Source organism: Homalodisca vitripennis, chromosome 1, assembly GCF_021130785.1.
Source record: "Homalodisca vitripennis isolate AUS2020 chromosome 1, UT_GWSS_2.1, whole genome shotgun sequence".
NCBI classification, from domain to species: Eukaryota; Metazoa; Arthropoda; class Insecta; order Hemiptera; family Cicadellidae; genus Homalodisca; species Homalodisca vitripennis.
In genome coordinates, this window is record NC_060207.1 from 38,313,790 (window position 1) to 38,331,386 (window position 17,597).

At 37.5% G+C, this 17,597-nt stretch overlaps 1 protein-coding gene across 1 annotated transcript in view; it reads right to left on the bottom strand.

Annotated features, from left to right (window-relative positions):
• LOC124359953 overlaps positions 1 to 17,597 on the bottom strand; it is a 139,936-nt gene that overhangs the window by 5,229 nt on the left and 117,110 nt on the right. The window contains exons 3-4 of the mRNA XM_046813150.1: positions 8,309 to 8,411; positions 3,630 to 3,652 (exon numbers count right to left, since the gene is read on the bottom strand). Of these exons, the coding sequence (XP_046669106.1) occupies positions 3,630 to 3,652; positions 8,309 to 8,411 (126 nt within the window). The remainder of the gene's footprint in view (positions 1 to 3,629; positions 3,653 to 8,308; positions 8,412 to 17,597) is intronic.

Sequence of the window (17,597 nt, forward strand, 5' to 3'; positions counted from 1 at the left end):
TGTTATGTAAGTGAGTATGGTATACCATTTTTGGATTAGCCTAAAATGTATCATTTGTTATTTCAATCAAATAGTAAGTACTTAAATAAGTAAAACTATTTAAACAGATGGTTAAACATCCATCTCCATCATTATTTCAACCTGACCTAGATTGAAATAAGATTGATTGATGAATTCTCCAGAAATAAATTAATCATCAGCCAGTTAGTTTTGATTAAAGTCTAAATGGGAGGTTATCACTGTTTCAAATGATAATGATTTCATATGCAATATTATTTTAGCTTTATATATTGTCCAATTCCTAAATAATAATTAATCAGCGTTAAGGAATAAGAAAAAGATAATTTTTAGCCAAATAGACTTTATGTTATTGGCTGATGCTAATTTAATTATTAATTGCATGTCAGTCTGTTGTTTTAAGTGGCCAAGTATTAACCAAACAGTGGACAAATTTATCATTTTATATTTTTAATTCTCTCACTACCTTGACTCCGACCAAATCTAACATGGGAGACGATTAATTTCTTTCTTTGGCTAAATTTCTCTATCGATTTCATGAAGAACTTACTAGGATTTGTACTTTTACAATGCAATTGGACTCGTTTACAGACTATGTATTCCACCCTTTAATACCTTTGCATAGAAACATAAAACGTGTTTGATAAGCTTAAAAGAGACAGCTTTTTTTTAAAAATTTACAAAACGTATTTTCAAATCAAAGTATTCATGGATACTACTTTTTATAATAAATAACTTTAATTTATACATTATTGTACAATAATTTTCTTCAAAGATTGATGCAAGTAAGCTGCAACATTAGATGACAGGAGAGGCATGGATTACTACTGCCCTTAGTATCAGAATTGCTTCTACTGCCACTCTAGCTGTATGGACTAGAAAATGAAGGATGCTGGTGATACACTTACTCAAATTTAAATTTAACTCTATTTATGGTTTAAGATTATTTTGATAATCAGGTCATGTAATAGTACGGTTATAACATCCAATCTTATAGCATTTTGTTAAAATAAAGTAATAGGTCTGTTACTTTACGAATAATGTGTACATTGAAAAGAATATTTTTCCAGCAGGAAAGTGCATTTTATGTGCATAATCATTAATAAGCTTTCTCTTCACTGGCTGACATGTTATTATATGCTTTTCTGTAAGTATTTATGCTTTTCTTTAAATTATTTTAACCCATTGGCTTATACATGTTTTTACTATCAGCTCAACGGAAGTTATCCTATTAAAAATGCTAAAAACCTAAGAGTTTTGTTATATGTTTATAAAAAAATTATTTTTCAAGTTATTTGTTTATATTTAATATCTTTTTGGATTAACATGAAATGGGCTTTAATAATAAATAGATAGTGATATATTTGATCATAATTTAAAAATAATGCTGTACAAACTAAAAAAGTTTTGGAATTTTTTAGATTTTTGTTTGCTCAAATAATATAAAATAAAATACCCCATTGTTGCTTTTATTTTATTTGAAATGTATTTCTCTACCTAGCGATACTAGAATATGTGTATATATATATATATATATATATATATATATATATATATATATATATATAGTTTGTCAGAATAAATGTTTTTTCTAAATACTGAAAATTCCAAGAATATTGATTTTTTCTCTTGTAGTACACTAATATTCTTATAGTAACTTATTATTCATTTAAATTTCAATTAACTGTAGTATTGCAGTTTTTCTTATGTGTTACAACAACAATATTAGTCTAATTTATACTAAGATTTGGTTGAAAAAGGAGTAAAAAAAATTATTTAGATGGCGCTGTACTTGTCACGGAACGGTTCCGTGATATAAATTTTGAGCCCAGACTAGCTGTCACGGAACCGTGCCGTGATACAAGGCCAATGGGTTAACAGCTTCAAGCACAGTATTTCCTAATTCTGACATCGGAGTTGGGTGGCAGTTTTTTTAAATTCTTAACATCCGATTTAAGAAAACAATCTCTTACAAGATAGCTTAGTGAAGGAAACATCAAGTTCTATGAAATGCTTCATAAAGATTATGACTTCGGATTTAAGATTTTTAAATGTTAAGAGTGACATATGGTACACAATTTTGTTCAATAGAAATAGCGATTACCAATGGTTCAGCACGATTAACAGTGGTTCTTAATAATACCTCAAAATTGATTTCAGTGGTCTATGAGCATAAGTATTGTGGTATCATTAGGACATAATTAGGAGGACATAAAAGAAGTTTCTAGTCAAGACACTTCAATAGTACATTATATGAGATTATTTACAGTGATCAAAATGGTACTAACCAAGAGGAGTCCTATTGTAGTAAAATTATGAATGGACAGGAGTGATCAAATTGGATTCTATTCCTTCAACAACTCTTATTATATATTCCTCAAGTTTTTTTAAGTAGAGTTCGGTGTGGTATCCAATAACAAACAAAGGCTTTGCTAAGATTACAGAAGACTGAGGGAACGAAAACCTTTACAGTTTAAAAAATAACTTTTAATTTTGAGATTGGAATTATTCATGGATTTTTGTGTGGAATACTGAATTATGTACTCTATTGTTTATTTTAAGTAAACGTGGTAAATAAACATTATATTAAATGTTTTTACCATTGAGGCACTATATTTTAGTGTTTTTAAACATGTAGTACATACAAAGTTTGTTAAAATTCTGTTAGCTGCTCTGACTGTAATGTCATTATTGCAGTTTCCCACCTAAAAACAAGAGCCCTTTTCTGGTTCTCATATTAAAAAATGCCATTATTGTTTGATTGGCTTAACATCTTATAATCATAACTTGCTAGCTTGCTACCTGAGAAGGAACGAGATTTAGTGCCGTGTGTAAGAGAGTTAGTGATTTTGTTCATTGTTTACTACAGTATATAGAATACTAGCTGTTTCCCGCGGCTTCGCACGCGTCTCTTAAGCTTTGCCCGTATATTTCTTTGCCTTCAAATAGTGTTTGGATATTTTAATATACGTAACTACTGTGTTGTAATTGCAGTTTATAATGTGCAGGCGCTTTGATAACTTTTATATCTTGCAGTACAGCCTGGTGGTTAGTTACATCAATGGGCATTGCGTATAAACCTTCTACATAGAAAAATACAAATTTTCATAGTGATCGGTCCAATAGTTTCTGAGTCTATAAAGGACAAACACACAAACATTCATTTTTATATATTATGATTGCAGAAACAGTTTAAACAAAATTTGTCGTTTCTCTTAAGCTTACTCTATGCTTTAAAACTATAAGTGTAAAGAAATTTATATATAAATATATTTTTTGTCGCATTATATATGTTTACAAAGAACAGCTGATTAAAAATTTGAAAAGACTCTTTCACTTAATAACATATGTTTTGCTGCAATGCATTTCTTACGGGTATTTCTGTAACCAGTGGGGCGGAATCCTGAATCGGGAAAGGGATAAAAAGTATCCTATAACCTTCTACAGATCAAGACGAACAAATTAAAAAAAAAATTAGGCGAATCCGTCCAGCCGTTTGTGAGTGATGCTGTTACACACGAACAGTTTCATTTTTATATATATAGATACTTTCTAGATCAATTACATATAAATTTTACTTCCATAAGGTACAACATGGTTGCAATACTTACACCGTGGTTCTTCATCTTGAGATCTGAAACAAAACATAAGTCTTAAGTCTCTTACAGAATAAGCAGTCTTCTTGTGGACTCTAAACAAACCATACAATAATCTAGTATAATCCCCATTACACTAACACGTGTTGACAAGTACAACCCTTGGTACCAGTAACGGTGCTGTGGTGAAGAGACAGAATCGCCCATAAAGACAGTGAGGATAACGGAGGTAGTGAGAACGACATGTTTAAGAGCGTAGATTACCAAAAAGAAAGAGCCGGAGAGAAACCCGTTTCGGTTATTTAAGGATCCGATCGAAAACGAATGTGGCAAGCTCGCCGGAGATGGTATCTGGGCCTGGCTAATGGGCTGAGTTAGGGCCGACTGGCACCACATCGGCTCATCTTAGGATGACAACTTGTCTTAGGTTAGGTTAGCGTCCTCGGTGTCCTGTGATCTGCATCTGGACTAGACTGTTATAATTACGTTGTCCGTCGTGGTAATGTATTCCGAGCGACTGGTCAACTCTGCTTCCCACTCGCTCACTCGATTTAACCGCTCCATCGGCATTGCCTTATTGATCTTACTATATGGTTTATCGCTTATGATCCAGATTAAGTTAGCCGATTATGATTGCAAACTGAAAATGGCGAATTACTTTTTCCACGAAGAACTTCATGGAACTAAAATATAATATGCCTAAAGTAGACATTTATTTCTATATTAGATAAAAAATTAAACTACTAAACCGTGATAAAAATTAGGCACTTTGAAAGTTATTTAGTCACTTAACACGCAGACTCCTGCAGACGCCTTACCGCGTGGAATAGTGAAGAGAGTTGTCGGTGTCACACTGTGTAGACAACAGTGAAGGTGTAAATGGTTCCGAAGCTCACATATTGTTCTGTGGCCTCGCGTCTGAGTGGAATGGTAAACCAGGTGAAGTGCAATTGTTGTGTTGACCCTCATTCTATTTTGGCTGGATGGTAGAAGGATACAGTGCAATTAATGAGCTCACGCCGCACAGTATACTTGGAGCGGACAAAGTACAACTGTTGACCCTTCGTCTATCAGGGCTGGCCACAGTACAACTGTTGACCCTTCGTCTATCAGGGCTGGCCACAGTACAACTGTTGACCCTTCGTCTATCAGGGCTGGACACAGTACAAATGTTAGTCCTCCATCTATCAGAGTTGGATAAAGTACAACAGTTAGTCTTCCATCCATCAGAACCGGACAAAATAGTACTATTGGTCCTCCGTCTATCAGGGTTGGACACAGTACAACTGTTAGTCCTCCATCCATCAGAAACAGACAAAATAATACCGTTGGTCCTCCGTCTATCAGGGTTGGACACAGTACAACTGTTAGTCCTCCATCTATCAGGGCTGGACACAGTGTCCGCCATCTATCAGGGCCGGACAAAATAATACTGTTGGTCCTCCGTCTATTAGGGTTGGACACAGCACAACTGTTAGTCCTCCGTTTATCACAAACTATGGTTTTTGAAGTCTTAGACTAGGGCAGGAAGTAAACTCTTTTTGACCAAGGCAGGTTTGCGAGAGTTTGTGAACAAAATTTGATGGAATATTAGTATACCTCCAGTATACTTTTGTTGCTATTCTATAGTTTACATATAACATGAAAAGTAATGGACGATTGAAATGGAGTATTGATCCTTGTGGGTAATAATATTATTTTTGCTCACTAAGGAAAAACAGCATTTTTTCTAGCAATATTTTACTAGTAAGTTTGAAGATGATATTAACAGATTAAACTAACATGATAGGTTCGCTAGCGTGTAAACTTAATTCAGATGAGACAGGTACTCAGTTTCTGAAATCTGAACCTCAGCCCGGTTTGCAATGTATGTAATAGTTGATTTGATACTGTTGCATTTCCATATGTAATAGCAATGGTAGCTTACCATTATGTGAAATAAGATAATAGTATCTGGGAGCGGCTCAAATTAAATACTGCTCGTACATCTCCTACTGAGATAGTAATATTCATTTTAAAATCTCATAATGAAATCAAAATGATGGATATTAACATAACAGGTAACGCACTTATAATTGAAGACTCGTATTACTCATACCACAAGGTACCCCGGGTCGATGGTGATCGTAGTTTTAGATAATGAGTCCGGCAATCGTCAATTAATAATATTTCTGTTGAGTAATGGTGCGCCATAGAGATCGGTGATTTACCAAAGAGGAATGAGCAGTTAGTTAATTGTCGGGACGGTGATAAGATGGTATTAAAGCATCTCGACTATCATTTCAGTTATTAGTCCTCGGTCTGATCGACGAGGATGTCGGGTCAAGAGATGGCCGATAGAGGGACAAGTTGTCCCATGGCTTCCCGTGGCGCCCGGATTGAGTAATGGCCCTGCGCTGCGCTGACCGAATTCTGATAGATGCCGAGATACTGCCAGATAGATCTCAAGGACATGTCAGAGTCGCTTAGCTCTGGCGATTACTCAGATTTAGATCAGTCAGGCAAGATCAAGCCTGCTCTGGTGATGGCTGATGATATTGATGGGTCATATCATTTTTAGGCCTAATAATCTTATTCAAGGCATATTCGATGTGACGTCAGCATACAGATGAATCTCATTACCATTGTATAGTTTTTGTGAGGCTGTCCTATTCACCCATCCTCCCATAGGGCGATGACGTCCTACCAGTAAAGCTCAGCACAACCATGGAATTCTTGGAGAAATTGTCTCAAAACACGCTGAGTCGTAGTAATAGGCCATGTGCAGCTTTTAAGATTTTTGTTATGAATAAATTGTGATACATTTAAAATAATTAAACTAAGTTTGAAATCTTAAAAGAAACCATTTTAGTAGGACCGATATTCCCGTAATACAACTGCTATGCAGTAGGTGAATTATTAATGTTATAAAATAAATATTTTTTAATATTGTATCTGTGATCGATTATGAGTCCATATCATATGCCTATTTTTATAACCACTGCTTATGAATCTACGCTAGGTGAGTTTTAAAATTACGCAAAATTCAAATTCTTTTATTATCACATAGTTACATAGTTACATACCATAAAAAGGTAATATCTTCAATATCTGTCTAAAACTTGTACACCTTTTTTCAGTGGTAGACATCCTTAAATATTCAAAATACAGTTCCTAAACCAAAATTCTGTAATAAGCTACTGACAAATTTCTCAAAACAGAATTGAAACAAAATAAGGATAAAACATGGAAGTGTAACAATTACGTTAAATAAATAAATAACAAAAATTATTTTGCAATCCAAGTACTATCCTTAAGTTGTCTTCTAGGTAAACCTGATTAAAGTAATTAAACTTGTGATTTTTAAGGATCGCTAACGCCCAATATCTAAAGAAGAAGAGTTTAAAGTAGAGAAGCAATATGGGGTTGTTTACAAACGATGCGACAAAAAAGTGAAAGCAGTGTATCGTTTCGGTACTTGAAAAATATTTGCAATTTCGATTTTAAGCAGGTATTATTTATTAACGCTGCCGCTGTTCCTTTAATAAGTAGAGAAAGAAAATGATTCGCGGATAACAGTTCCTCCTCAGCCTCAGCACTTAAATACTCGGCATTAAAGACGTAATCTCAAAATGGAGTTACGCACTTGTAAAACCATAAAGTGTAAAGAAGACAGGTCCTTTGTTCACTTCCCGGAAAGGATTCTTCTTATAGACCATAAAGGGCTTATAGCGAAGGCTGTCCAGCAGGACGCTCTGATCTGTCGTCGGTCCATAGTAACCAGATAGTCGCCGGCAGGACAGGTTGTCCGGCGGCATGGAGCTTGATTTACACCGTAGATAAGCCCTACAAACAGCTCAATCATAAACAATATTTGTGTCGGCTAGTTCAGTGGGCGCTGCTATGGACTTCCTCATGGACTACAACACAACACGCTGCTAGCGGTCAGTGGGCGGCTTGGACAGCCCGTGGGAGGAGGTTAAATAAGACATCAAATGCATCAAGGATATATGCTCCTTCCATTCCGGGCTTAGAGGCCGGTGCGTGCAGCCATATCGGCTGTCGTCACGGCTTCAATGGCCACTCGAGAAATTAGTTAAAACATACTCAATTATCTCACATTATTAGAATTGACTTTAGCAGAAATGTATGTAATAAAAGGGGGATATTATGAAGTATGCCGTGATTTGAGATTAACTCCAGGTATTTGTTTTTTACGGAAATGTTTGATTCAGGCGTAATCATCAAGAATGCTGAATTATCGCACAATGCATTTTACCGACAGGAGTCGCAATATTAACTCACATTTTTCTACACAAATGAAATACAAATTTTTATATATTTTCAAACCTATGAACATCTTAGCCAAATAAAGATTTTAAAAGTGACACTAGATGACATGCCCTCTATTCGCGCACAGACAGTAACAAAGACCTAATGCCCAGATGGTGAAACATCAGAAGAAAGGTTACTTGATTGAATTCTATTGAAGTGGGGGGAAAGTTGCGCTGCGATGAAAGATGGGTTACTGGTCTGGTCACTACACTCTAGGAGGGTGATTACGAAACTCGCGTCTGTCCGTTGTTCTCAAGTGTATTCATGCGTTGCTGACTCTTACACCATACTCCATCCTCTTTCGACACGGTAAATAAGCGTGATTGTCTTGCCACAGTTATTGCATGCAACTCCTCGCTTGCTGTACGGTTGTTACTCACCTTCTACAGTGCATGAGGGTGACCATGAGTGCGGCGCCCAGGAGAGCCGACAACAGGGAAACTATCACCAGGGATATTGTCCACGTCAGTGTCCCCGGGAGATCTGTAAATGAATATCTCTATTATATAAAATGTGTTAAATAAGGGTGACTACAAAAATAATGCATATTGATACACTGAACTAAACATTAATTATGCAATGAAATGTCTCACCTAATATTTTAGATTTAAAGGCATTGATTTTAGGTTATCGTTATATTTTTATTTCTGAACTATCGATAATGATTTCTTATCATATGGGCCTCGATACTAAATACATGTTCCAATTATGTAATTTGATTCATCAACCGTAAAAGTATTCCTTGTCGGTAGTAAAATAAAGTCATTTTAATAACCGGGTTGAACTTTTATAATCCAGAGAAGGGAGGACACCGGTACCCCGGTCTGAGTAACGGCGGAGGAGCGGAGGAACCCGCGGCCCGGGGAGGAATGCCGCCTCTGAAGGCGCTGTGGACTGGGCTATAAACCACAGTGACAATTTGAGATGTGGAGATAGCATTGTTTTTGCCACCCACCGGGCGACGCGACGACAGCCTCGTAAAGCGGGCAGCACCACAGCGCGTGGGACGCTCACTCATTATCAGCTGATTTGGATGTAACCGTAAAAGTCAGAAATAACACCAGCAGCCGGCCGTCAATCAACTAGTATTTTATATCATCAAGATCTCGGAGTCTGGTCGACGCGGCCGCTAGAACTTACAGGAGGCTGCTAATAATTTCGCCGCGGCGACAGGACAATGCTGAGATTGGGAAGGGTTATCTGGAAATATCAGATCTGTAAAACAACTGGTTGGCGTGTGAAAATGGAGAATTCTTGCTCGCGTTCCTTCCACTCGCTATGGGAGAACAAGGGCGGTGAGTAGATCTAGTCTGTGTTGTTTGTCTTCTAATTGATCTGATTTAAAGTTAGTAGTTAATGTGATTTCATGATCGAACGTAATATTCATACACCAAATACATTATACACAATATATTTTATTCCATGGTGACACATAATTTTTATTCTGTTACGACAGTCATTATTGCACTAGCAACCTATATACTCTTACTTGCTGACTTTGATTTGCTATTTTTATCCACTTCTTGGTAAATGATACATTCATTTCCATTTGCCATGTTCGTGCTATGTAATGTTTTACTACTCGACTGGATATTTTTGTAATCGTTTTTGTCCTAAAAAAGATCTTTATCTTAAAGACTATCCACTACGTGGATATTAAAGAGCAATATATCGGCATCTTAATCATGGGTTGAATTACACTTGGAAGTGCCGATGGCCGAGCGGTCTAAGACGTTGGACTTTGAGTCTGAGTTAGAGATAGCGCAGGTTCAAATCCTGTCTGTGATCCTTGCACTTTTTATCAACACCATCGACCTTGTACTGTATCGACTCTCCTCCTTATTCTGTTTGATAAAATCCTCGCACAGGCCAGTGGCCCACGAGGACATGTGGAATAAGGCATACAAGGGGATCGGCGTCTCCTTAAATAAATAAAAAAAGGTTTAACTTGCAGACCCCGACTCGCCACAGTAGCGCATACACCACTACAGTCCATGTGAGAGAAGGAAGGATATATGTGCCAAAAGTTAACCCTTTTCTTTATTAACGACTGTATTACACCTGTATTGAATTCAGTGGATAGATCGCCATCGAATTGTAACAAATCGGTTCTGGAATGGCAAGGAGACTTCATGAAGGCAGGCCCTGGGCCCGCTCTTGTAATCTGGGTAATGACAGGATAGTTTCTCATGACAAACGCTTTTGACTGGGGGAATGGCCTAATGATAGGCTCAAACCCCGAATCTGGTTTTTTGTCCTTGACAACAGTGACTTCTTCTACGTTTTCTCAGCTATGAAATTGCTTAAGGATGTAGAAAAGAAGACAAAAACAGAACACTCAACATGGACAATAATGTGTTTTACAGGAAGAGGGTGGTAAAATAACACCAATCTTAATTTTGTTCCAACGAGTTTTATAAGAACCCTTTAGACAGTGCAATTTGTTCAAAGCATTATTTAATTTTGCTTATTTCCCCAGTGCGAGATAACACAAAATTTATAAAAATCTTTTGATACATGAATAATACAATAACCAAAACAAAAACCGTAACTTTCTACTATATACATTGGTTGTCGCCTAAATGTTGAATTCCATATTTGGTTTAAAATAAACAATCTCTCTAGCGAAACATGTAGAATTGTAAATTAATTATTTCTTGAGGCGATCACTACACCATTAAATATTATGTTAATACATTATTATTGATCAAAGCTACAGTTCGCTCTCATGTCACAGAGAATATTTTACTGAAAATTATTTTTATTATAATCTAAATTTATAAGGTAAGTAAATCAACTGACATCGAAGTCCTATGTAATATAAAAGATACAAGTATGAGTTTAAGAGCTTTATGTTACACTTCAATGCTTTTTTATTAGAGGAGGGGGAAGTACTTTGGCAGAAAATCACTGAAAGGAAAACCATTTTTATACATGTAATATCTTCCTTTTGCTTCCACATCTTTGGTTTTCTTATTTGCCTCAGGGCCTATTAATTGTATGCCTATTAGGTAGGTTTAAAAAATGAGTAAAGTGTATTTAAATATTAATGTAAACAGTAATCCGAAAACTAGACAAACCTATATTCAGAAAAAAGGTTTTGAGTGAAGCGGTGGTAAAGGTAGTTTTAAGGCGATTATTTAAAGACATATACAATGCATAGCAATTCTAATTTGTAGAAGACCGGAGGGTGAGAAAGAAATTTTCAAATATTTGACAGTTATCGATGTATTTGGACACCTTTTGGAGTCCTCGAGGCTTGGAACAGTGTGATAGGATGTAAATTTATAATAAGGGCAATCGGGAATACTTTGATAGTGGATATGGTTCTGTTTAACCGTAAAAATCAATTTCTAGCAATTTCTAGTCTTTTGGGTTTATAGTTATTTAGTCCTGTTGGAATGTAAAGGATGCAGTGAAATATATTTCTTTATAAACCACCACTGACTGTATAGTAAGTAAGTAGCTTAGGGAAAAGCGAGAATGAGTTTCCTATGTTATATGTTTTTGGAGGTATGAACTTCCATCCACTCCACAGCAAGTAATAATCGGGTGCAGAAAAGATAGGATCTTACTAAATTCTTCTATGAAATTGATTGCTTGGACATACCTCTTAATACTAGCGTAAGGATTCCTAACTTCAAGCTGTGTCCGGTGAGACAATGTAAATTACAGAGATGATGTTTATTCTTAAGCTAACATTATTAAAAATATCTTTATTATCATCATTGTTTACATGGTTATCTAAATTGTTTGGCGCATCATTGCTCCCACCTTACCAAAATGTTTTAGAATTGCATGAAAAACATAAAGCCATCTCGAAAAACACGAGTTATGATTTCAAACGACAGTGAAGATACAAGTCCAGATCCTCTACGAAACCTCGAGCTCTAAGACCATCAAATACCGAACACGATGAGAAGGCTATGTTACTGGTTTCCATGACACGGTGAGGATGGCATGTGTGCGGGTCATCTGGAGGACGGTCGTGGCGACGCTGGATGTCTAAAGCCATGGACGATACGGCACAGATGACATCTGCAGCATCCTCTGCGACATCTGCCACACCAACCGCCCGCAGCCGGGTATAGGGTTACTGCTGACGGGTGCTCAATACTGAGCTATGAACTTCAATATGTGGAATAATATGACCACCAGAGCTGCAAGGGCCGGGCGGGCTCGTTGGTTTGTCTATCTGTCTCACACAAGGAAGTCTTCACAACAGTTGTTCTATTTCTCTCCATTACAGCTCAATTCCTTCCCCCATCACTTTTGTTAGTGCAGCTAACGAGTTATATACAGAAACACACTGGACGTTCTTGATAGCACCAAAAATACATCTAAAAACGACTTCAATAAAAATTGATAACTGGTGTGTAAATTAATCGGTTCCTCTCTCGTCATCATACGTAAATATCGAAATCTGCACACTCCTTGGTCGCCAATCTCTTCCATTGGATACCTTTCAACTATTAAACATCCACATATATCTAAAAAGTAAACCCACTCTGGGAATTTGGGCATTTACATTTATTAGGAAGTAAAGAACAATTAGTGACAAGGGGATCAGGAAAGGGTGAATTTGGAGAAGGAAAGTGGATATTGAAATTCCCTGAGAGACCATTTTCAAATGTTATTAATATTTTGTCATTATTATAACCTAATATTTGTCACGTAATATTTGTGTCATATGAAAGAGAGTTTTGAGGAACTTCGTCTGTCTGAGCGCCTGCTTACATTACTCCTCACCAAGGCTTAAATGGTTACCAGACCTAACAAATAAAAAGTGTAAATAGTCACGATGCTTTGTAAGCAGGAACTTTGCCCAGTATTGCAAAACATTGGCTCCCTTTGTTTTCACATTATGTCCCTCCACTTCCCTATCCACCTAGTGCCAAGCCTAGGCTTTTTTCATGGCGTTAAAGAACCCCCGTCATTGCGATAGTAACAAGGCCTAATTGGATCTGAAACCATTTCTTGATTCTAGACCGGTCGGTGGTAAGACCAAGGCTCCACGATGGCCGTATGGCGCGGCGAGGGTCAGGTGGCGGTAACCCAACACTACGCGCGTGCCGACCAACATCGTACCCGTGATTCTAACTGCTAGGGGCTGGTCGCATATTGCAAACACTCGGTTAACTGCAAACTGTAAATTAATAGACTGGGTGGATTCAGTTTACAAGACCAACTTTGATTTTGTTTTATCCCAAAGAGATGAGTAAACGTCGAATCCACTTCTTCTGACTAGTTGAATCGTTCAGAGCTTTCGGTTCTATAAAGTGTGATTAAAATACTATTACAATTATGGTTATTTAATATAAAATATAAAAATATTACGTACTTTTGTATTATGCACATAGATGAAAATGATAATAAACTTCATGGAAAACATGTTAGTAAGCTTAGGCGAAGTTTATATCAGTGTGAAAATCTTCGAGTCTATAAAAAATCTTCAGCTCTTATCGGTCACCCGATGCGTTCGCATCGCTTATCAATTCTCCGGTTTAAGGCTAAGTAGTTTGTTTTAGCTTGCCGCCCGGCTGTCCTTACCGGTTTGCAAGTTACTATTTTGAATTTATACGGTGATTGAAATCAGTTATAGCTGTGTACAAATATTTTATTTGTTTTATTCGCTAGTAGATTTAGATCTGTGTTTACTCCTGCTTACTTATTTCAGCGTGAACACAGCCTAAAACTGCATGAAGTGTTGTGAGGATGTCAGCGCAACTACTAAAGATGGTATAAAGTGTTCAGACTGTACTACTCATGTACTACATGTTATCTCAAGTGTGTAGGAGTAGAGTCACACGCAAGAAATGGATAGAAGTGTGAAGGCTGTACGGCTGAGTGTGTATCTTACAGCAGCCAGACAAGCGAGTCCGGGACTGTACTACTCATGTACTACATGTTATCTCAAGTGTGTAGGAGTAGAGTCACACGCAAGAAATGGATAGAAGTGTGAAGGCTGTACGGCTAAGTGTGTATCTTACAGCAGCCAGACAAGCGAGTCCGGGACTGTACTACTCATGTACTACATTTTATCTCAAGTGTGTAGGAGTAGAGTCACACGCAAGAAATGGATAGAAGTGTGAAGGCTGTACGGCTGAGTGTGTATCTTACAGCAGCCAGACAAGCGAGTCCGGGACTGTACTACATGTTATCTCAAGTGTGTAGGAGTAGAGTCACACGCAAGAAATGGATAGAAGTGTGAAGGCTGTACGGCTAAGTGTGTATCTTACAGCAGCCAGACAAGCGAGTCCGGGACTGTACTACTCATGTACTACATTTTATCTCAAGTGTGTGTCACACGCAAGAAATGGATAGAAGTGTGAAGGCTGTACGGCTGAGTGTGTATCTTAGCGAGTCCGGGACTGTACTACATGTTATCTCAAGTGTGTAGGAGTAGAGTCACACGCAAGAAATGGATAGAAGTGTGAAGGCTGTACGGCTAAGTGTGTATCTTACAGCAGCCAGACAAGCGAGTCCGGGACTGTACTACTCATGTACTATTTTATCTCATGTAGGAGTAGAGTCACACGCAAGAAATGGATAGAAGTGTGAAGGCTGTACGGCTAAGTGTGTATCTTACAGCAGCCAGACAAGCGAGTCCGGGACTGTACTACTCATGTACTACATTTTATCTCAAGTGTGTAGGAGTAGAGTCACACGCAAGAAATGGATAGAAGTGTGAAGGCTGTACGGCTAAGTGTGTATCTTACAGCAGCCAGACAAGCGAGTCCGGGACTGCCAGTTCACCTATACTGGACATTATAGCGGCTTTCAGGAAGGAAAATAACTACAGGTTGGAGAGTAACAATGTTAAGTTTGGCGAAGTGCAAGCAGAGGTTAAAAGTGTTTAGCAAGTGCAAGTCATTAGCTCTTTAAAAGCTGAATTTGTAGAAGTCAGTGTAGGGAAGCTGGTGAAAATGTTGACATTCATGACACAAATGGTGAAGAAGTGAGAAACTAAACTATAAATTACATCAACTGAAAGGGGTCTCTTGAAACATAATAAAATCCATTGCATGCAAGTATTAGAAGAATAAGTTTTATAACTATCGACGGTAAACGTAACCTGATTGATACCCAAGCAACAACACGATTCTACCATGGCTGGCACGACTGAGGATCAGCATTTATAACCAGAGGAAGCTACAGCTATTACTGAGCGGTTGTTTGTGGTTGAGTGAGCATCAATCAGTACGAGAACTTCAACAATTTTTATCTGGGAGAGAAATGCGTATCCTCCTTTGTTGAGGTAGGCTTTATGGAGGAAGCTACAGCTATTACTGAGCGGTTGTTTGTGGTTGAGTGATCATCAATCAGTACAAGAACTTCAACAATTTTTATCTGGGAGAGAAATGCGTATCCTCCTTTGTTGAGGTAGGCTTTATGGAGGAAGCTACAGCTATTACTGAGCGGTTGTTTGTGGTTGAGTGATCATCAATCAGTACAAGAACTTCAACAATTTTTATCTGGGAGAGAATTGCGTATCCTCCTTTGTTGAGGTAGTCTTTATGGAGGAAGCTACAGCTATTACTGAGCGGTTGTTTGTGGTTGAGTGATCATCAATCAGTACAAGAACTTCAACAATTTTTATCTGGGAGAGAAATGAGTATCCTCCTTTGTTGAGGTAGGCTTTATGGAGGAAGCTACAGGTATTACTGAGTGGTTGTTTGTGGTTGAGTGATCATCAATCAGTACAAGAACTTCAACAATTTTTATCTGGGAGAGAAATGCGTATCCTCCTTTGTTGGGGTAGGCTTTATGGAGGAAGCTACAGCTATTACTGAGCGGTTGTTTGTGGTTGAGTGATCATCAATCAGTACAAGAACTTCAAGAATTTTTGTCTGAAGTGCAAACGCGAAACTTCCTCCGTTGATCCAACATTGGGAGGGACTACCATTTTCGTTACGTTAGCAGAGTAAACATTATATGTTATACAGTCAAGATAATTAAAACTACAGTTACATTAGTGGAATTCCTTTATTCAAATTTACTTGTTTCAAATAAACGTGACTCTTGCTAGTTGTGTTCTTCTCTTCTTAGTGAAATGTTTTAATAAAAATTAAATGTATGATCTGTTGCATTAGCTAAACATGAACCAACTCCAAAGTAGGAACCGACTGTGTGATGGAATATAGAGAACGTGAACGATGTACGCAGAATACACATAGTATAATGATCAGCTCTGTCGTTGGTGGGGGAAACACCTGCCAGCGGAATAGCCGGTCGGCTCGGACATGACATGACATGTACCGTACGTGTAGTGACTCTCAACAGTTGTACGTCTACGATGATTGCGAATTTTACCAGAACCAGTTAAATCATAGTCTGCAGCCTTCCATTGCCTACTAGAAATCTGAAAACCTTACACTAACTAGAAAATAATGATTCCTCATGGTCTCTACAATTAATGACAGGTATGTTTACAGTTAATATAGTCTGGGAGAAGTTAAAAAGAGGAAATGCTAAACAATACAAAAGAAGTACAGAAAATAACCCAAGTCATAATTCACTCGAAATACTTTACTTCTAATTTTTGCCAAGGGATAAATGCTACGGTACAAGTGTATTTCAGTAACTAGTAAATCTAAGATTTAATTACAAAAAGGATGGATTCGAAAAAGCCGTTCAATGCCGCAGATAACATACACGATGCGTAGCGAACACTCAAATAAATCTTAGTGGTCAATCTAGTGCAGCGTGTCTCTTTGGTCTGTAACCAGTATTTTCAAGTGATTTCAGTTAGGTGGATGTTCATTTTTTAGTATGTATTTAGTGATGAAATTAGTTATTTCGTCCTTGACAAAATGGTATATTTCAGTCTTGATGGATGATGTTATTCACTTACCAAGGACCTAGAAGTGTGTTCCGTAGGATCTTCGATTGAAACCTTTTGATTACATCTACATTGCTATTTGAGGTGCATCCTCAGAGTGAGGGCCTAAAAGTACAAACAAGTTTTAAAACGGTCTTGGAAAGGAGAATTTTGTGTTCCAATAACTTATGTCACTTACCGAGCAATAACCATGCCAGTTTTCAATATTGATTGTTCAAACCTTTTTTCCATGTGTTGCTATCAATATACATTCCCAGATATTTCACTTCTGTAAATTGGGACAAGTGCACGTTTCCCATTGAAACTGGAGGCTATGGCCGTGCTTACAGGTTATGTGTGACGACTATGCTTTTCTATTCATTGAGCCAGGTGGACAATTCATTAACTGTAACATTTGAGATACTGTAATCGAATTTTCTTGAGATTTTAGTAAAGCTGTGTCGTCAGCGAATGTTTCAACCGTAAATGTACCGAAAAACAATTAGTTTGTGGCCTAACTTAAATATTAAAAAACAACTGTTATTTGTCCATTGTTATAGAACATTAATTTGCTGGTGTTCCAAAATAAATCACGAGCGCTCATCAGCGTTTTTAAAATGGAAGCTGAGACTCTTATTCTTATTTTCGGAGCAGCATCACTTAACGGGTGGCTGGCGTTATAGGTCATTGAGATAATTGTATTACAACATTCCAGCGATGCAGCCCGCTCTACACCGGCGTTTACTCTGAGGTGAGATAACATCTTGTCAATCTGCGCCGACAATCTAAACACCCGGTTGGTGGGAGGTGCGTTTTTCTGCAGTTTTGGGCGTTATCAATTTCCTGTA